At 46.1% G+C, this 21,431-nt stretch overlaps 1 protein-coding gene across 4 annotated transcripts in view; it reads left to right on the plus strand.

Moving 5' to 3' along the window:
* The window catches only part of LOC118382087 (estrogen-related receptor gamma-like), a 388,793-nt gene that overhangs the window by 361,622 nt on the left and 5,740 nt on the right, over positions 1 to 21,431 (plus strand). For all 4 annotated transcript variants that reach the window (XM_052485994.1, XM_052485992.1, XM_052485991.1 and 1 more), the window contains exon 7: positions 7,820 to 8,089. In XM_052485994.1, the coding sequence (XP_052341954.1) occupies positions 7,820 to 8,089 (270 nt within the window). The remainder of the gene's footprint in view (positions 1 to 7,819; positions 8,090 to 21,431) is intronic.

Here is a 21,431-nt window from a genome sequence, read left to right on the forward strand (position 1 = left end):
TCAACTATGACAGACAAAATGAGAAAAGAAAATCCAGAAAATCACATTGTAGGATTTTAATGAATTTATTTGCAAATTATGGTGGAAAATAAGTATTTGGTCACTTACAAACAAGCAAGATTTCTGGCTCTCACAGACCTGTAACTTCTTCTTTAAGAGGCTTCTCTGTCCTCCACTCGTTACCTGTATTAATGGCACCTGTTTGAACTTGTTATCAGTATAAAAGACACGTGTCCACAACCTCAAACAGTCACACTCCAAACTCCACTATGGCCAAGACCAAAGAGCTGTCAAAGGACACCAGAAACAAATTTGTAGACCTGCACCAGGCTGGGAAGACTGAATCTGCAATAGGTAAGCAGCTTGGTTTGAAGAAATCAACTGTGGGAGCAATTATTAGGAAATGGAAGACATACAAGACCACTGATAATCTCCCTCGATCTGGGGCTCAAGATCTCACCCCATGGAGTCAAAATGATCACAAGAACGGTGAGCAAAAATCCCAGAACCACACGGGGGGACCTAGTGAATGACCTGCAGAGAGCTGGGACCAAAGTAACAAATCCTACCATCAGTAACACACTACGCCGCCAGGGACTCAAATCCTGCAGTGCCAGACGTGTCCCCCTGCTTAAGCCAATACATGTCCAGGCCCGTCTGAGGTTTGCTAGAAGATTGGGAGAATGTCATATGGTCAGATGAAACCAAAATAGAACTTTTGGTAAAAACTCAACTCGTCGTGTTTGGAGGACAAAGAATGCTGAGTTGCATCCAAAGAACACCATACCTACTGTGAAGCATGGGGGTGGAAACATTTCTGTTTTTCTGCAAAGGGACCAGGACGACTGATCCGTGTAAAGGAAATAATGAATGGGGCCATGTATCGTGAGATTTTGAGTGAAAACCTCCTTCCATCAGCAGGGGTATTGAAGATGAAACGTGGCTGGGTCTTTCAGCATGACAATGATCCCAAACACATCGCCCGGGCATCGAAGGAGTGGCTTTGTAAGAAGCATTTCAAGGTCCTGGAGTGGCCTAGCCAGTCTCCAGATCTCAACCCCATAGAAAATCTTTGGAGGGAGTTGAAATCCGTGTTGCCCAGCAACAGCCACAAAACATCACTGCACTTGAGGAGATCTGCATGGAGGAATGGGCCAAAATACCAGCAACAGGGCCAAAAACCAGCAACAGTGTGTGAAAACCTTGCGAAGACTTACAGAAAACGTTTGACCTCTGTCATTGCCAACAAAGGGTATATAACAAAGTATTGAGATAAACTTTTGTTATGGACTTTTTTGCCCCACTGTATATATGTTGTACCGACAGCATCTATTAAAACATTCCCCAACCAGAAACCGTGGATTGATGGCAGCATTCTCGCAAAACTTAAAGCACGAACCACTGCTTTAATCCGGGCAAGGTGACCGTAAACATAACCGAATACAAACAGTGTAGCTATTTCCCCCGCAACATAAACAAGCTAAGCGTCAGTAAAGAGACAAAGTGGAGTCGCAAATCAATGGCTCAGACACGAGAGGTATGTGGCAGGGTCTACAGTCAATTACGGACTACAAAAGAAAAAACAGCCCCGTCGCGGACCACGATGTCTTGCTCCCAGACAGACTAAACAACTTCTTTGCTCGCTTTGAGGACAATACAGTGCCACTGACACGGCCCGCTACCAAAACCTGCAGGCTCTCCTTCACTGCAGCCGACGTAAGGAAAACATTTAAACGTGTTAGCCCTCGCAAGGCTGCAGGCCCAGACTGTATCCCCAGCCGTGTCCTCAGAGCATGCGCAGATCAGCTGGCTGGTGTGTTTACGGACATATTCAATCAAAACCTTATCCCAGTCTGCTGTTCCCACATGCTCCAAGAGGGCCACCATTGTTCCTGTTCCCAAGAAAGCTAAGGTAACTGAGCTAAATGACTACTGCCCCGCAGCACTCACTTTCGTCATCATGAAGTGCTTTGAGAGACTAGTCAAGGACAATATCACCTCCACCCTACCTGACACCCTAGACCCACTTCAATTTGCTTACCGCCCCAATAGGTCCACAGATGACGCAATCGCAATCACACTGCACACTGCCCTAACCCATCTGGATAAGAGGAATACCTATGTAAGAATGCTGTTCATCAATGTTCATTCAGCATTTTTAACACCACAGTACCCTCCAAACTCATCATTAAGCTCAAAACCCTGGGTCTCGACCCCGCCCTGTGCAACTGGGTCCTGGACTTCCTGACGGGCCGCCCCCAGGTGGTGAGGGTAGGTAACAACATCTCCACCCCGCTGATCCTCAACACTGGGGCCCCACAAGGGTGCGTTCTCAGCCCTCTCCTGCACCCCTCCAACTCAATTATCAAGTTTGTAGACGGCACTACAGTGGTAGGCTTGATTACCAACAACGATGAGACGGCCTACAGGGAGAAGGTGAGGGCCCTCGGAGTGTGGTGTCAGGAAAATAACCTTACACTCAATGTCAACAAAACAAAGGCGATGATCGTGAACTTCAGGAAACAGAGGAGGGAGCAGCCCCCTATCCACATTGACAGGACAGTAGTGGAGAGGGTGGAAAGTTTGAAGTTCCTCGGCGTACACATCACGGACAAGCTGAATTGGTCCACCCACACAGACAGCGTGGTGAAGAAGGCGCAGCACCTCTTCAACCTCTGTATCACCGCCTGGTACCGCAACTGCTCCGCCCACAACCGTAAGGCTCTCCAGAGGGTAGTGAGGTCTGCACAACGCATCACCGGGGGGAAAACTACCTGCCCTCCAGGACACCTACACCACCAGATGTCACAGGAAGGTCATGAAGATCATCAAGGACAACAACCACCCAAGCCACTGCCTGTTCACCCCGCTATCATCCAGAAGGCGAGGTCAGTACAGGTGCATCAATGCTGGTACCGAGAGACTGAAAAACAGCTTCTATCTCAAGGCCATCAGACTGTTAAACAGCCATCACTAACATTGAGTGGCTGCTGCCAACATACTGACTCAACTCTTGCCACTTTAATAATGGAAATATTCATGTAATAAATGTATCACTAGCCACTTTAAACAATGCCACTTCATATAATGTTTTCATACCCTACATTACTCATCTCATATGTATATACTGTACTCTATACCATCTACTGCATCTTGCCTATGGCGTTCGGCCATCACTCATTCATATATTTTTATGCATATATTCTTATTCATTCCTTTACACTTGTGTGTATAAGGTAGTTGTCAGGTTAGATTACTTGTTAGATATTACTGCATGGTCGGAACTAGAAGCACAAATCAAATCAAATCAAATGTATTTATATAGCCGTTCGTACATCAGCAGATATCTCAAAGTGCTGTACAGAAACCCAGCCTACAACCCCAAACAGCAAGCAATGCATGTGTAGAAGCACGGTGGCTAGTTAAAACTCCCTAGAAAGGCCAAAACCAAGGAAGAAACCTAGAGAGGAACTATGTGGGGTGGCCAGTCCTCTTCTGGTTGTGCCGGGTGGAGATTATAACAGAACATGGCCAAGATGTTGAAATGTTCATAAATGACCAGCATGGTCAAATAATAATAATCACAGGCAGAACAGTTCAAACTGAAGCAGCAGCACGGCCAGGTGGACTGGGGACAGCAAGGAGTCATCATGTCAGGTTGTCCTGAGGCATGGTCCTAGGGCTCAGGTCCTCTGAGAGAGAGGGTCTGCTATACAAACTGATGGAAAGTGGTGTTGGGGGTAAAACATACGACATTATAAAATCCATGTACACAAACAACAAGTGTGCGGTTAAAATTGGCAAAAACACACACATTTCTTCACACAGGGTCGTGGGGTTAGACAGGGATGCAGCTTAAGCCCCACCCTCTTCAACATATATATCAACGAACTGGCGCGGGCACTAGAAAAGTCTGCAGCACCCGGCCTCCCCCTGCTAGAATCCGAAGTCAAATGTCTGCTGTTTGCTGATGATCTGGTGCTTCTGTCACCAACCAAGGAGGGCCTACAGCAGCACCTAGATCTTATGCACAGATTCTGTCAGACCTGGGCCCTGACAGTAAATCTCAGTAAGACCAAAATAATGGTGTTCCAAAAAGGTCGAGTCACCAGGACCACAAATACAAATTCCATCTCGACACTGTTGCCCTAGAGCACACAAAAACTATACATACCTTGGCCTAAACATCAGCGCCACAGGTAACTTCCACAAAGGTGTGAACGATCTGAGAGACAAGGCAAGAAGGGCATTCTATGCCATCAAAAGAAACATAAATTTCAACATACCAATTAGGATTTGGCTAAAAATACTTGAATCAGTCATAGAGCCCATTGCCCTTTATGGTTGTGAGGTCTGGGGTCCGCTCACCAACCAAGACTTCACAAAATGGGACAAACACCAAATTGAGACTCTGCACGCAGAATTCTGCAAAAATATCCTCCGTGTACAACGTAAAACACCAAATAATGCATGCAGAGCAGAATTAGGCCGATACCCACTAATTATCAAAATCCAGAAAAGAGCCATTAAATTCTACAACCACCTAAAAGGAAGCGATTCACAAACCTTCCATAACAAAGCCATCACAAACAGAGAGATGAACCTGGAGAAGAGTCCCCTAAGCAAACTGGTCCTGGGGCTCTGTTCACAAACACAAACACACCCTACAGAGCCCCAGGACAACAGCACAATTAGACCCAACCAAATCATGAGAAAACAAAAAGATAATTACTTAACACATTGGAAAGAATTAACAAAAAAACAGAGCAAACTAGAATGCTATTTGGCCCTACACAGAGAGTACACAGCGGCAGAATACCTGACCACTGTGACTGACCCAAAATTAAGGAAAGCTTTGACTATGTACAGACTCAGTGAGCATAGCCTTGCTATTGAGAAAGGCCGCCGTAGGCAGACATGGCTCTCAAGAGAAGACAGGCTATGTGCTCACTGCCCACAAAATGAGGTGGAAACTGAGCTGCACTTCCTAACCTCCTGCCCAATGTATGACCATATTAGAGAGACATATTTCCCCCAGATCACACAGATCCACAAAGAATTCGAAAACATATCCAATTTTGAAAAACTCCCATACCTACTGGGTGAAATTCCACAGTGTGCCATCACAGCAGCAAGATTTGTGACCTGTTGCCACGAGAAAAGGGCAACCAGTGAAGAACAAACACCATTGTAAATACAACCCATATTTATGCTTATTTATTTTATCTTGTGTCCTTTAATTATTTGTACATTGTGTATATATATATATATATATAATATGACATTTGTAATGTCTTTACTGTTTTGAAACTGTTGTATGTGTAATGTTTACTGTTAATTTTTGTTGTTTTTCACTTTATATATTCACTTTGTATGTTGTCTACCTCACTTGCTTTGGCAATGTTAACACATGTTTCCCATGCCAATAAAGCCCTTGAATTGAATTGAATTGAAAGAAAGAGAGAAATAGATAATTAGAGAGAGCATACTTAAATTCACACAGGACCCCGGATAGGACAGGAGAAGTACTCCAGATATAACAAACTGACCCTAGCCCCCCGACACATAAACTACTGCAGCATAAATACTGGAGGCTGAGACAAGAGGGGTCAGGAGACACTGTGGCCCCATCCGAGGACACCCCCGGACAGGGCCAAACAGGAAGGATATAACCCCACCCACTTTGCCAAATCACAGCCCCCACACCACTAGAGGGATAACTTCAACCACCAACTTACCATCCTGAGACAAGGCCGAGTATAGCCCACAAGGCTTGCGTCTTGTGACCGTAGCATACGTGTAGGTATGTGCGGCAGGACCAAATCAGAGAGATAGGTAGGAGCAAACCCATGTAATGCTTTGTAGGTTAGCAGTAAAACCTTGCAATCAGCCCTTGCCTTGGCAGGAAGCCAGTGTAGGGAGGCTAGCACTGGAGTAATATGATCACATTTTTTGGTTCTAGTCAGGATTCTAGCAGCCGTATTTAACACTAACTGAAATGTATTTAGTGCTTTATCCGGGTAGCCGGAAAGTAGAGCATTCCAGTCGTCTAACCTAGAAGTGACAAAAGCATGGATACATTTTTCTGCATCATTTTTGGACAGAAAGTTTCTGATTTTTGTAATGTTACGTAGAAAGCTGTCCTTGAAACAGTCTTGATATGTTCTTCAAAAGAGAGATCAAGCACAAGCATTTCGCTACACTCGCATTAATATCTGCTAACCATGTGTATGTGACAAATAAAATCAGATTTGATTTGATTTTATATATATATCTGGGTGTGTATATATATATATCTGTGTGTATATATGTATATATATATATCTGTGAGTGTATATATATATATACATCTGTGTGTATATATACATATATATCTATGTGTGTATATATATATACATATATATATATATATATATATATATATATATATATATATATATATATATATATATATATATATATATATATATATATATATATATGTGTGTGTGCTTTCAGGAGGCATCTTTAGACACACACACACAAACGTGTGAATGGCCAGATGTGTGAGAAGAGGAGAGAGGAGAGGACAGCTGTAAGGAGATGTGTGAGTGGGCAGGTGTTCCATTATAGAGGGAGAGAAATAGAGAATTGAAGAGAGAGAGAGAGAGAGAGAGAGAGAGAGAGGGGGAGAGGAGACAGACAGACATAGATCCACGTTAGTAAATCTCTTCTGATAGAGATCTAAAGGAAGAGGACAATGACATAACTTAGGTAAAGGGAACAGATGCAGAGAAGAAGGGAAGAAATGAGAGAGCGAGGGAAAGCAAGAGAGAGGAAGGAAAGAGCGAAAGACGGGGAGAGATGGGCAGTGGACTGAAAGAAGGACAGGAAGAGAGAGAGACAGGAAGAGGGAGACAGGAGGAGAGAGGGAGAGAGAGAGAGAGAGAGAGAGAGAGAGAGAGAGAGAGAGAGAGAGAGAGAGAGAGAGAGAGAGAGAGTGGAATAGAGAGAGACAGGGAGAGAGAGAGAGACAGGAAGAGTGAGACAGGAGGAGAGAGAGAGAGAGAGAGGAATAGAGAGAGACAGGAATAGAGAGAGACAGGAAGAGAGAGGGAGACAGGACGAGAGAGAGGAGTAAAGAGAGAGCAGAAGTTTTCAGGCTAACAATTAGAGTGTGAGGAGTGGTGATGGCTAGCATTGATCCATAGTGTGTGTGTGTTCAGGGGGAGATAAGACCACTCCGTCCCCAGAGGAGAGCCCTGGGCGCTGGGCTATCGAAAAGGAGGAGACCCCTGGTCACCTTGGCTGTCGGGGTGTAGAGGCTGGAAGAACTTCCCTTGGCTTCAACACACGGACCAAATTACAATGGTGTCTTAGGCCAGTTTAGGCCAGACGAAGACCTTGACCTAGAACTAGTACCAGAACAACTCGGCACAAGACCCGAACTCAACCAAAACTCCAGCCATGCTCCATCCCCTGCTCCATTTCCCCAACCCTAACCCTTTAGATAGGCTGAATATGAATGGTGTTTGACCCATTCCCATGAATGGTGTTTGACCCAACATGTCACCCACACACAGCCCTGTTTCTTACCCACCACAGGGAGAAGTCATGACAACGTTAGTCTGTCTGTCAGATTTGAATACTAAACTATTGCATATCCAATGGGTTTAACCTCTTTTCCCTCTCTCGCTGTCTCTTTCTCTTCTCTCTCTCTCTCTCTCTCTCTCTCTCTCTCTGTCTCCTCTCTCTCTCTCTCTCTCTCTCTCTCTCTCTCTCTCTCTCTCTCTCTCTGTCTCTGTCTCTCTCTCTCTCTGTCTCTCTCTGTCTCCCTCAGGTTTCTCCACGCTGTCGCTGGCAGACCAGATGAGTCTACTGCAGAGTGCATGGATGGAGATTCTGATCCTGCGTGTGGTGTACCGCTCGCTGTCCTTCGAGGACAAGCTGGTGTATGCTGAGGACTACATCATGGACGAGGACCAGTCCAAGCTGGCAGGTCTACTTGATCTCAACAACGCCATACTGCAACTGGTGAAGAAATACAAAGTCATGAAGCTGGAGAAGGAGGAGTTTGTTACTCTCAAGGCTGTAGCTTTGGCTAACTCAGGTAAGAATGGGGGATGAGGTGCCACATGCAGCAGACACACCTAAACACACACACACACTCTCACACATACGCTCACAAACACACACACACTCACTCACACACAATCCATCCAGAGGGGCACACTACTGAGTAGCTGTTGGCACAAAGCGACATTGTAGTAAATACTAAACAAGATTGGATGGCTAGTGGATATAAACAGCAACAGTAAGTGTATTCCATAACTCTCCATGTTTCCTGTGTCTGGTGTTTGTCCTGGTGGTGGTCTTGTTTCCAGTCTTGTTAACATCCTGAGTATGATGCCTGCTTCCATCTAATCTCTATGAAATATCGAAGTGATATTTCATATATTTCATTTTGAAAGCCGATATTACATTTAACACAGTGGTACGATGGTAGAACATTATGAATCAGTCCCCATGGTCTCTTTTCCCTACTCTTATAATAAAAATATAAAAATGAAATATAAATAAATAGTCATTTACCAGATAGCTTTTAGCTTTTAGCCAAAGTGACTTATATGTGGCCCATGTGGGACTCAAACCCACAACTGCTGTTGGTTGTGTCAAAACCAATGAGTCATTAGGGCTTTCAGGAGATCTGTAAGGAAAGAGAAGGTGTATGATCTGGTTCCTTCTCCCCTCCTCCTCTACCTCCTCCGATTCTCCTCTTCCCCTCCACCTCCTCTCCTCCTCCCCACACCTCCTCCCCTCCTCCTCCCCTCCTCCTCCTCTACCTCCTCCGATTCTCCTCTTCCCCTCCACCTCCTCTCCCCCCCCACCTGCTCCCCTCCACCTCCCCTCCTCCTCCTCCCCATCTCCTCCTCCCCTCAACCTATTCTCCCTCTTCCCCTCCCCCTCCTCCCCTCCTCCTCCTCTCCTCCTCCCCCTCCTCCTCCCCACACCTCCTCCTCTCCCCCACACCTCCTCCCCTCCCCTCCCTCCTCCTCCTCTCCTCCCCCCCCACCTCCTCCCCTCCTCCTCCCCTCCTCCTCCCCCACCTCCTCCCCTCAACCTCCTCTCCTCCTCCCCACACCTCCTCCCCTCCTCCTCCTCCTCCTCCTCCTCTCCTCCCCTCTCCCCACCTCCTCCCCTCCTCCTCCCTCCTCTCCTCCTCCCCCCACCTCCTCCCCTCAACCTCCTCCCCTCCTCCTCCTCCTCCTCCTCCTCCTCCTCCCAACACCTCCTCCCCTCCTCCTTCCCTCCTCCTCCGCTCCTCCTCCTCCTCCCCTCCACCTATTCTCCTCCTCTCCCCTCCACCTTTTCCCCACCTCCCCTCCCCCCTCCTCCCCTCCACCTATTCTCCTCTTCCCCCCCACCTCCTCCCCACCCCCTCTCCTCCTCCTCCTCCCTCCACCTCCCCCCCCTCCTCCCCTCCTTCCCCCACACCTCCTCCCCTCCCTATCCTCCCCCTCCTCCTCCCCACCACATTCTCCTCCCCCTACCTCTCCCCCTCCTCCTCCCCTCCTCCCCCCCCCTCCCCCCTCCTCCTCCTCCTCCTCCTCTCCTCCTCCCCACACCTCCTGCCCTCCTCCTCTCCTCCTCCCTCCCCATCTCCTCCCCTCGTCCTCCTCTCCTCCTCCTCCCCCCCCCCCCTCCTCTCCCCACCTCCTCCCCCTCGTCCTCCCTCCCCTCCCTCCCCCCACCTCCTCCCCCTCCTAACCTCCCTCCCTCCTCTCCTCCTCCTCCTCCCCTCCACCTATTCTCCTCTTCCCCTCCTCCTCACCTCCTGCGCCCCCTCCTCCTCCTCCCCTCCACCACCCTCCTCCTCTCCTCCTCCCTCCCTCCTCTCCTCCTCCTCCTCCCTCCACCTATTCTCCTCTTCCCCTCCACCTCCTCCCCACCTCCTCCTCCCTCTCCTCCTCCCCCCCCCCTCCTCCCCTCCTCCTCCTCCCTCCTCCTCCCCCTCCTCCCCCTCAACCTCCTCCCCTCCTCCTCCTCCTCTCCTCCTCCCCACACCTCCTCCCATCCTCCTCCTCCTCTCCTCCTCCCCCACCTCCTCCTCTCCCGCCCCTCCTCCCCCCTCCTCCTCCTCTCCTCTCCTCCTCCTCCTCCCCTCCTCCCCTCCTTACTCTTTACTCCACCTATTCTCCTCTTCCCCTCCTCCTCCTCTCCTCCTCTCCCCACCTCCTCCCCTCGTCCTCCTCTCCTCCTCTCCCCCCCTCCCCCCACCTCCTCCCCTCCTCACCTCCTCCCCCTCCTCCCCCTCCTCCTCCTCCCCTCCACCTATTCTCCTCTTCCCCTCCTCCTCCCCTCCTCCACCCCCCTCCTCTCCGCCTCCTCCTCCTCTCCTCCTCCTCTCCTCCTCCTCCTCTCCTCCTCCCCCCACCTCCTCCCCTCCTCCCATGAGACTAATAAGAGAATCACCATCAAATAGGTGATTTAAATACAGCCCCATAGCAGACACACACACAAACTCAATAATATCCTCACTAGTATACACACACATTGAGACACTGACACACACATGCACGTGTGCAGACAAACACACTCGCTATCCCCCACCATCTCCCTGAAGCGAAGTAGTGGATGCCCCTTTTACAATTAGCATAGTGTTCTCCTCAGATGCCTGTTAAATAAGTTGTGACCCCCCCCGGTGACCCCATCTTTGAACTGTATCTTGGTTTCCGGCCAGCAGGTTTCCCTTTAATGAAAAGAAGGAAACGGTCAATAGAACGTGTTAAATGGGACACAATGTGCAGGCGGGTATTTGTTGAAATTCTCCAGCGCTCAACATATTGACAGTTTGTTTTCTGGGGCCATATGTGCCGATCAATCTCAGGCCGGGCCAGCCACGCTGAAAAATGAAAGAGCAGATTGCTTCTGCTGGCGGTGGGATGACGACTCACTATTTGGCAAGTGGGGAAAAAGTGGGAGAAAACGAGCCCGTGCCAGCCCTTCTGACAGAAAGTGCACCCCAGAGAGGACTTGGGCATTGTGTATCTTTAGAAAAATGTGTTTTTTAATGACTGATAGCAGCTGGAGTCCTTCACAGCAGTTCAGTTCCAGCTGCACTTTTACAGGAGTGGATGTGTGTGTATCAGATTCCTGCCCACATTGTGAATATTCATTATATGTTAACTGTAGGACACTTGAGATAAAAACATCTGCTAAATGGTTACTGTTGGAGATGTCTGTCAATGATGTGAGAGGACAGGAACTAATCGAGAAGTGATGCAGACAAGTTTATGATCAAAACTATAAGGTTTGAGTAACAATTACTATTTAGTCCTTAATTAATTACTATATTAATTTATTTCTATCAGTTTTGGGATAGATGCATTGTGAGCCAGTGCCCAGGGCAAGAACAACAGAAAGCTAGCGTTAGCATTTTGAAGGGCAGGGACAATTAATTAATTCCTTGAAAGCTAATCGTCTGCATTAATGGGAATCCTTAAGAATGCTACTGAACGTGATTCACATGTTAAGGTGTGTGTGCATGTGTGTATGGGGCTTTTAGCAGTCCCTGTTTAACCCACTGCTCATTAGAAACATACTCTTAAAGAACATCGTTTTTCCTGCCAATGTTCACACACACACACACACACACACACACACACACACACACACACACACACACACACACACACACACACACACACACACACACACACACACACACACACACACACACACACACACACACACACAGATAATAATATCTACTTGCTTCTATAATTGTCAAGCACTCTGGGAGAAGTGTATATCTTTCCTATGAAGCTAAGAAACAGATGTTATTCACACAATGTTTGACTAGCATTCTCATTTAACTAACAGCCAATTCACATTAAGTCTCCTGTCACCTTAAGAGTTAATTGAGTTCTCATTGATTCTCTAGTCTTACTCTGCGTGGCATTTTATCTAACAGCAGTGGACTTACTTCCTTAGAAAATGGTTGCAAATGTTTTGATTAGGAGGATAGTGTTTTACTGACAAAAAACAGCTACTATGTTGTAAATTAATTATGGAATAAGTTAAAGAATGTACAGCTCCACAACGTTCTAGCGACCCTTTATTGTTGCCTGAGCCTTTCTATAGGAAATAGATACAGTAAGGAATACATACTTGTGTATAATTTGTGTAGGTTGTGTAGTTAAATACATGGTGTGTGTAATATTTTAGAAACAGTTAGAATAGAGTGTACAACTGCACATGTATCTCTCTGAGCCTGTGTGTGTGTGTGTGTGTGTGTGTGTGTGTGTGTGTGTGTGTGTGTGTGTGTGTGTGTGTGTGTGTGTGTGTGTGTGTGTGTGTGTGTGTGTGTGTGTGTGTGTGTGTGTGTGTGTGTGTGTGTGTGTGTGTGTGATAGTTAGTGCTGCTGCCTCTGCAGCATAGTAAAGGTGTGTGTGATAGTTAGTGCAGCTGGCTCTGCAGCATAGTAAAGGTGTGTGTGATAGTTAGTGCTGCTGGCTCTGCAGCATAGTAAAGGTGTGTGTGATAGTTAGTGCAGCTGGCTCTGCAGCATAGTAAAGGTGTGTGTGATAGTTAGTGCAGCTGGCTCTGAAGCATAGTAAAGGTGTGTGTGATAGTTAGTGCTGCTGGCTCTGAAGCATAGTAAAGGTGTGTGTGATAGTTAGTGCTGCTGCCTCTGAAGCATAGTAAAGGTGTGTGTGATAGTTAGTGCTGCTGGCTCTGAAGCATAGTAAAGGTGTGTGTGATAGTTAGTGCAGCTGGCTCTGCAGCATAGTAAAGGTGTGTGTGATAGTTAGTGCTGCTGGCTCTGAAGCATAGTAAAGGTGTGTAATCTGTTTTCTGCGGAGGGCTCCTGTCGGATCACAGGTCACTTTTCAATGGCCAAAGTCCCTGTCACACACTCACTCATACACACTCACTGACTGCCAAAGTCCCTGTCACACACTCACTCATACACACTCACACTCACATACTGCCAAAGTCCCTGTCACACACTGACTCATACACACTCACACTCACACACTGCCAAAGCCCCTGTGCGGATGACTAAGAGCATCCTGGATCAGACACACACACACACACAGAAGGGTTAGAGTATTGACCCAAACGCAGAAGCATGAACATCTGAACGTGTCTTTGGAGCGAGCTGTGTGTGTTGGTGTGTGTACGTGTGGTGGGGTTTAGAGAATTTAACAAAATTCACATCAACACACTATGGAACACAAATATTTTACTATCTCATCCTGGAATATATAAGGTCTGAGGTCATCTGCCTTTGGCCTAAAGAGCAAGAACCTGGACTTTATCAAAGAAGTCGGAAATACAGACATTGCCATCCTATAAGAAACCTGGTATAGAGGAGATGGACCCACTGGTTGCCTCTAGGTTACAGAGAGCTGGTAGTCCCATCCACCAAACTACCAGGTGGGTGGTATAGAGGAGACAGAACCACTGGTTGCCCTCTAGGTTACAGAGAGCTGGTAGTCCCATCCACCAAACTACCAGGTGGGTGGTATAGAGGAGACAGACCCACTGGTTGCCCTCTAGGTTAGAGAGAGCTGGTAGTCCCATCCACCAAACTACCAGGTGGGTGGTAGTCCCATCCACCAAACTACCAGGTGGGTGGTATAGAGGAGACAGACCCACTGGTTGCCCTCTAGGTTACAGAGAGCTGGTAGTCCCATCCACCAAACTACCAGGTGGGTGGTATAGAGGAGACAGACCACTGGTTGCCCTCTAGGTTACAGAGAGCTGGTAGTCCCATCCACCAAACTACCAGGTGGGTGGTATAGAGGAGACAGACCCACTGGTTGCCCTCTAGGTTAGAGAGAGCTGGTAGTCCCATCCACCAAACTACCAGGTGGGTGGTATAGAGGAGACAGAACCACTGGTTGCCCATCCACCAAACTAGGTTACAGAGAGCTGGTAGTCCCATCCACCAAACTACCAGGTGGGTGGTATAGAGGAGATAGACCCACTGGTTGCCCTCTAGGTTACAGAGAGCTGGTAGTCCCATCCACCAAACTACCAGGTGGGTGGTATAGAGGAGACAGACCCACTGGTTGCCCTCTAGGTTACAGAGAGCTGGTAGTCCCATCCACCAAACTACCAGGTGGGTGGTATAGAGGAGACAGACCCACTGGTTGCCCTCTAGGTTACAGAGAGCTGGTAGTCCCATCCACCAAACTACCAGGTGGGTGGTATAGAGGAGACAGAACCACTGGTTGCCCTCTAGGTTACAGAGAGCTGGTAGTCCCATCCACCAAACTACCAGGTGTGAAACAGGGAAGAAACTCAGGGGGAATGCTAATGTTATATAGAGCAGACCGAACCCACTCTATTCAATTTGTCAAAACAGGAACATTTTACATGCGACAAGAAATGAATAAGGAAATTATTGCAAGATGTGTGCTACCTATATCCCCCAATAGAATCCCAATACTTTAACGATGACAGCTTCTCCATCCTAGAGGGGGAGATGAACCGTTTCCAGGCCCAGGGACATGTACTAGACTGTGGTGACCTAAATGCCAGGACAAGAACCTGACACTCTCAGCACACAGGGGGACAAACACCTACCTGGAGGTGACAGCATTCCCTCCCAAATACACTCCCCTAGACCGAACTATGAAAAAATACCCAGCAAAAAACGGGTCACAACTTCTTCAGTTCTATCGCACGCTGGGTATGTACATAGCCAATAGTAGGCTTAGAGGGGACTCCTATGGTAGGGAAACCTACAGCTCATCCCTTGGCAGTAGTACTGTAGACTACTTTATCACTGACCTCTACCCAGAGTCTCTCAGAGCGTTCACAGTCAAACCAATGACAACCCTATCAGACCACAGCAAAATCACAGTTTACTTGAACAGAGCAACACTCAATCATGAGGAATCAAAGCCAAAGGAACTGCACAAAATTAAGAAATTCTATAGAAAGTTTTCCTATAGAAGGAAAATAGTGTAGAAACCTAACAAAAACAATTAGGCAACAACAAATTAATTCCCTTTTAGACAACACCCTGGACAAAACATTGCACTGTAATAGTGAAGGTGTAAACTTGTCAGTAAAAAGCCTAAACAATACATTTGACCTTTCAGGTTCCCTATCAGACAACTTAAGAAAATTTAAAACAATGACAAATGGTGTGATGAAGAATGCAAAAATCTAAGAAAGAAATTTAAAAACATATCCAACCAAAGACCCAGAAAACCTGAGCCTCACACTATGGTGAATCACTAAAACAATCCAGAAATACACTACGCAAAAAGAAGGAACAGCATGTCAGAAATCAGCTCAATGTAATTGAAGTATCCATAGAATCTAGAATCATAGAATCTAGAATCATAGAATCTAGAATCTAGAATCTGGAAAACACTTAACAAACAACAACACAAAGAGTTATCTATCCAAATGGATGTGTACTGTATGGGTAAACCACTTGTCAAATCTTTTGGGCTTTATATCAAGGAAGAATAAGCAAACACATATACATGATCAATTCAAATTATTGGAATCAGCTATTAAAGACAACCAGAACTCGCTGGATTCTCCAATTACATTTAATGAACTACATGACAAAATACAAACCCTCCAACCCCAAAAGGCCTGTGGTGTTGATGGAATCCTAAAATTCCAATTGGCTATACTTAAATTATTTTAATCCTTAGCTCTGGCATCTTCCCCAATATTTGGAACCAAGGACTGACCACCCCAATCTACAAAAGTGGAGACAAATTTGACCGCAATAACTAATGTGGGATATGTGTCAACAGCAACCTTGGGAAAATCCTCTGCATTGTCATTAACAGCAGAACATTTCCTCAGTGAAAACAATGTACTGAGCAAATGTCAAATTGTCTTTTTACCAAATGACCGTCTGACAGACCACATATTCACCCTGCACACCCTAATCAACAAACCAACCAACCAAAACAAAGGCAAAGTCTTCTCATGCTTTGTTGATTTCAAAAATGCTTTTGATTCAATTTGGCATGATGGTCTGCTATACAAATTGATTTTTAAAAAACGGTGCTGTTGGAAAACATACAACATTATTAAATCCATGTACACAAACAAAAAGTGTCCAGGTAAAATTGGCAAAAAACACTTTCTTTCATCAGGGCTGTGGGATGAGACAAGGATGAGAAAGGGATGCAGCTTGAGCCCCACTCTCTTCAGCATATATATCAACAAATTGGCGAGGGCACTAGAACAGTCTGCAGCACCCTATTAGACCTCACCCTACTAGAATCTGAAGTCAAATTTCCAAGGAGGGCCTACAGCAGCATATAGATCTTCTGCACAGATTCAGACCTGTTCCCTACAGGTCTGAATACAAATTCCATCTAGACACCATTGCCCTAAAGCACACAAAAAACATCAGCGCCACAGGTAACTTCCACAAAGCTGTGAATGACCTGAGAGACAAGGCAAGAAGGGCCTTCTATGCCATCAAAAGGAACATAAAATTTGACATCCGAAATTAGGATCTTGCTAAAAGTACTTGAATCAGTTATAGAATCCATTGTCCTTTATGGTTGTGAGGTCTGGTCTGCTCACCAACCAAGAAATTACAAAACGGGACAAACACAAAATTGAGACTCTGCATGACACGTTGGAGAGTATTTACCAAAAAACAGAGCAAAGTGGAATGTTATTTGGCCCAAAACAGAGAGTACACGGTGGCAGAATACTTGACCACTCTGACTGACCCAAAATGAAGGAAAGCTTTGACAATGCACTTCCTACCCTACTGACAAATGTATGACCATCACAGCAGCAAGATTGTAAGAACAACTGCAACTCATATTTGTTTATTTATTTTTTAACTATTTGCACATCAATATAACACTGTACATAGTTGTAATATGGCATTTTAAATGTCTCTATCCCTTTGAAACGTTTGTGAGTGTAATGTTTACTGTTCATATTTGATTGTTTATTTCACTTTTGTTTATTATCTATATCACTAGAGAGAGAGAGAGAGAGAGAAAGGGGTGGGGGATATGTGCTGTCTGGTCTGTGTGATCTACTTAGTTGACCTGTGATTATTATCTATATCACTAGAGAGAGAGAGAAAGGGGTGGGGGATATGTGCGGTCTGGTCTGTGTGATCTACTTAGTTGACCTGTGATTATTATCTATATCACTAGAGAGAGAGAGAGAGGGGTGGGGGATATGTGCTGTCTGGTCTGTGTGATCTACTTAGTTGACCTGTGATTATTATCTATATCACTAGAGAGAGAGAGAGAGGGGTGGGGGATATGTGCTGTCTGGTCTGTGTGATCTACTTAGTTGACCTGTGATTATTATCTATATCACTAGAGAGAGAGAGAGAGAGGGGGGGGGGATATGTGCTGTCTGGTCTGTGTGATCTACTTAGTTGACCTGTGATTATTATCTATATCACTAGAGAGAGAGAGAGAAAGGGGTGGGGGATATGTGCTGTCTGGTCTGTGTGATCTACTTAGTTGACCTGTGATTATTATCTATATCACTAGAGAGAGAGAGAGAGAGAGGGGTGGGGGATATGTGCTGTCTGGTCTGTGTGATCTACTTAGTTGACCTGTGATTATTATCTATATCACTAGAGAGAGAGAGAGAGGGGTGGGGGATATGTGCTGTCTGGTCTGTGTGATCTACTTAGTTGACCTGTGTTTATTATCTATATCACTAGAGAGAGAGAGAGAGAGGGGTGGGGGATATGTGCTGTCTGGTCTGTGTGATCTACTTAGTTGACCTGTGATTATTATCTATATCACTAGAGAGAGAGAGAGAGAGGGGTGGGGGATATGTGCTGTCTGGTCTGTGTGATCTACTTAGTTGACCTGTGATTATTATCTATATCACTAGAGAGAGAGAGAGAGAGAGGGGTGGGGGATATGTGCTGTCTGGTCTGTGTGATCTACTTAGTTGACCTGTGATTATTATCTATATCACTAGAGAGAGAGAGAGAGAGGGGTGGGGGATATGTGCTGTCTGGTCTGTGTGATCTACTTAGTTGACCTGTGATTATTATCTATATCACTAGAGAGAGAGAGAGAGGGGTGGGGGATATGTGCTGTCTGGTCTGTGTGATCTACTTAGTTGACCTGTGATTATTATCTATATCACTAGAGAGAGAGAGGGGTGGGGGATATGTGCTGTCTGGTCTGTGTGATCTACTTAGTTGACCTGTGTTTATTATCTATATCACTAGAGAGAGAGAGAGAGGGGTGGGGGATATGTGCTGTCTGGTCTGTGTGATCTACTTAGTTGACCTGTGTTTATTATCTATATCACTAGAGAGAGAGAGAGAGAGAGGGGTGGGGGATATGTGCTGTCTGGTCTGTGTGATCTACTTAGTTGACCTGTGATTATTATCTATATCACTAGAGAGAGAGAGAGAGAAAGGGGTGGGGGATATGTGCTGTCTGGTCTGTGTGATCTACTTAGTTGACCTGTGATTATTATCTATATCACTAGAGAGAGAGAGAGAGGGGTGGGGGATATGTGCTGTCTGGTCTGTGTGATCTACTTAGTTGACCTGTGATTATTATCTATATCACTAGAGAGAGAGAGAGAGGGGCGGGGGATATGTGCTGTCTGGTCTGTGTGATCTACTTAGTTGACCTGTGATTATTATCTATATCACTAGAGAGAGAGAGAGAGAGGGGTGGGGGATATGTGCTGTCTGGTCTGTGTGATCTACTTAGTTGACCTGTGATTATTATCTATATCACTAGAGAGAGAGAGAGAGGGGGGGGGGGATATGTGCTGTCTGGTCTGTGTGATCTACTTAGTTGACCTGTGATTATTATCTATATCACTAGAGAGAGAGAGAGAGGGGGTGGGGGATATGTGCTGTCTGGTCTGTGTGATCTACTTAGTTGACCTGTGATTATTATCTATATCACTAGAGAGAGAGAGAGAGAGGGGTGGGGGATATGTGCTGTCTGGTCTGTGTGATCTACTTAGTTGACCTGTGATTATTATCTATATCACTAGAGAGAGAGAGAGGAGGGGGTGGGGGATATGTGCTGTCTGGTCTGTGTGATCTACTTAGTTGACCTGTGATTATTATCTATATCACTAGAGAGAGAGAGAGAGAGGGGGGGGATATGTGCTGTCTGGTCTGTGTGATCTACTTAGTTGACCTGTGATTATTATCTATATCACTAGAGAGAGAGAGAGAGAGAGGGGGGTGGGGGATATGTGCTGTCTGGTCTGTGTGATCTACTTAGTTGACCTGTGATTATTATCTATATCACTAGAGAGAGAGAGAGAGGGGTGGGGGATATGTGCTGTCTGGTCTGTGTGATCTACTTAGTTGACCTGTGGTTATTATCTATATCACTAGAGAGAGAGAGAGAGGGGTGGGGGATATGTGCTGTCTGGTCTGTGTGATCTACTTAGTTGACCTGTGATTATTATCTATATCACTAGAGAGAGAGAGAGAGTTGACCTGTGATTATTATCTATATCACTAGAGAGAGAGAGGGGTGGGGGATATGTGCTGTCTGGTCTGTGTGATCTACTTAGTTGACCTGTGATTATTATCTATATCACTAGAGAGAGAGAGAGAGGGGTGGGGGATATGTGCTGTCTGGGCTGTGTGATCTACTTAGTTGACCTGTGATTATTATCTATATCACTAGAGAGAGAGAGAGAGAGGGGGGTGGGGGATATGTGCTGTCTGGTCTGTGTGATCTACTTAGTTGACCTGTGGTTATTATCTATATCACTAGAGAGAGAGAGAGAGAGGGGTGGGGGATATGTGCTGTCTGGTCTGTGTGATCTACTTAGTTGACCTGTGATTATTATCTATATCACTAGAGAGAGAGAGAGAGGGGTGGGGGATATGTGCTGTCTGGTCTGTGTGATCTACTTAGTTGACCTGTGATTATTATCTATATCACTAGAGAGAGAGAGAGAGGGGGTGGGGGATATGTGCTGTCTGGTCTGTGTGATCTACTTAGTTGACCTGTGATTATTATCTATATCACTAGAGAGAGAGAGAGAGGGGGTGGGGGATATGTGCTGTCTGGTCTGTGTGATCTACTTAGTTGACCTGTGATTATTATCTATATCACTAGAGAGAGAGAGAGAGAGGGGTGGGGGATATGTGCTGTCTGGTCTGTGTGATCTACTTAGTTGACCTGTGATTATTATCTATATCACTAGAGAGAGAGAGAGAGAGGGGTGGGGGATATGTGCTGTCTGGTCTGTGTGATCTACTTAGTTGACCTGTGATTATTATCTATATCACTAGAGAGAGAGAGAGAGAGGGGTGGGGGATATGTGCTGTCTGGTCTGTGTGATCTACTTAGTTGACCTGTGATTATTATCTATATCACTAGAGAGAGAGAGAGGGGTGGGGGATATGTGCTGTCTGGTCTGTGTGATCTACTTAGTTGACCTGTGATTATTATTTAACATGTATGTTCCATTGATCGGCCGGTGTGATGTGAGCGCGACAGTGAGAGAGAGGAAGAGAGAGAGAGACAGAGAGAGAGGGGAGAGACAGTGAGAGAGAGGAAGAGAGAGAGAGAGAGAGAGAGGGGAGAGAGAGTGAGAGAGACAGTGAGACAGTGAGACAGAGGAAGAGAGAGAGACAGAGAGAGAGGGGAGAGACAGTGAGAGAGACAGTGAGACAGAGAGAGAGAGAGAGAGAGAGAGACAGAGAGAGAGGGGAGAGAGAGTGAGAGAGACAGTGAGACAGTGAGAGAGAGAGAGAGAAACAGAGAGAGAAACAGAGAGAGAGAAACAGAGAGATACAGTGAGAAAGTTACAGAGACAGAGAGAGAGGGGAGAGCGAGTGAGAGCCACGGAGACAGAGAGAGACAGTGAGACAGTGAGAGAGAGATAAACAGAGAGAGAGAAACAGAGAGAGAGAAACAGAGAGATACAGAGAGAAAGTTACAGACAGAGAGAGAGGGGAGAGACAGTGAGAGACAGTGAGACAGAGACAGTGAGAGACAGTGAGAGACAGTGAGAGACAGTGAGAGACAGTGAGAGACGGTGAGAGAGACAGTGAGAGACAGTGAGACAGAGACAGTGTGAGAGAGAGAAACAGAGAGATACAGAGAGAAAGTTACAGACAGAGAGAGAGGGGAGAGACAGTGAGAGCCAGTGAGACAGAGAGAGACAGTGAGAGAGAGAGAAACAGAGAGATACAGAGACAAAGTTACAGACAGAGAGAGAGGGGAGAGACAGTGAGAGAGAGGAAGAGAGAGAGACAGAGAGAGAGGGGAGAGAGAGTGAGAGAGACAGTGAGACAGTGAGAGAGAGAGAGAGAAACAGAGAGAGAGAAACAGAGATACAGAGAGAAAGTTACAGACAGAGAGAGAGGGGAGAGACAGTGAGAGCCAGTGAGACAGAGAGAGACAGTGAGAGAGAGAGAAACAGAGAGATACAGAGAGAAAGTTACAGACAGAGAGAGAGGGGAGAGA

The sequence above is a fragment of the Oncorhynchus keta genome, chromosome 29 (assembly GCF_023373465.1).
Source record: "Oncorhynchus keta strain PuntledgeMale-10-30-2019 chromosome 29, Oket_V2, whole genome shotgun sequence".
Taxonomy (NCBI): Eukaryota; Metazoa; Chordata; class Actinopteri; order Salmoniformes; family Salmonidae; genus Oncorhynchus; species Oncorhynchus keta.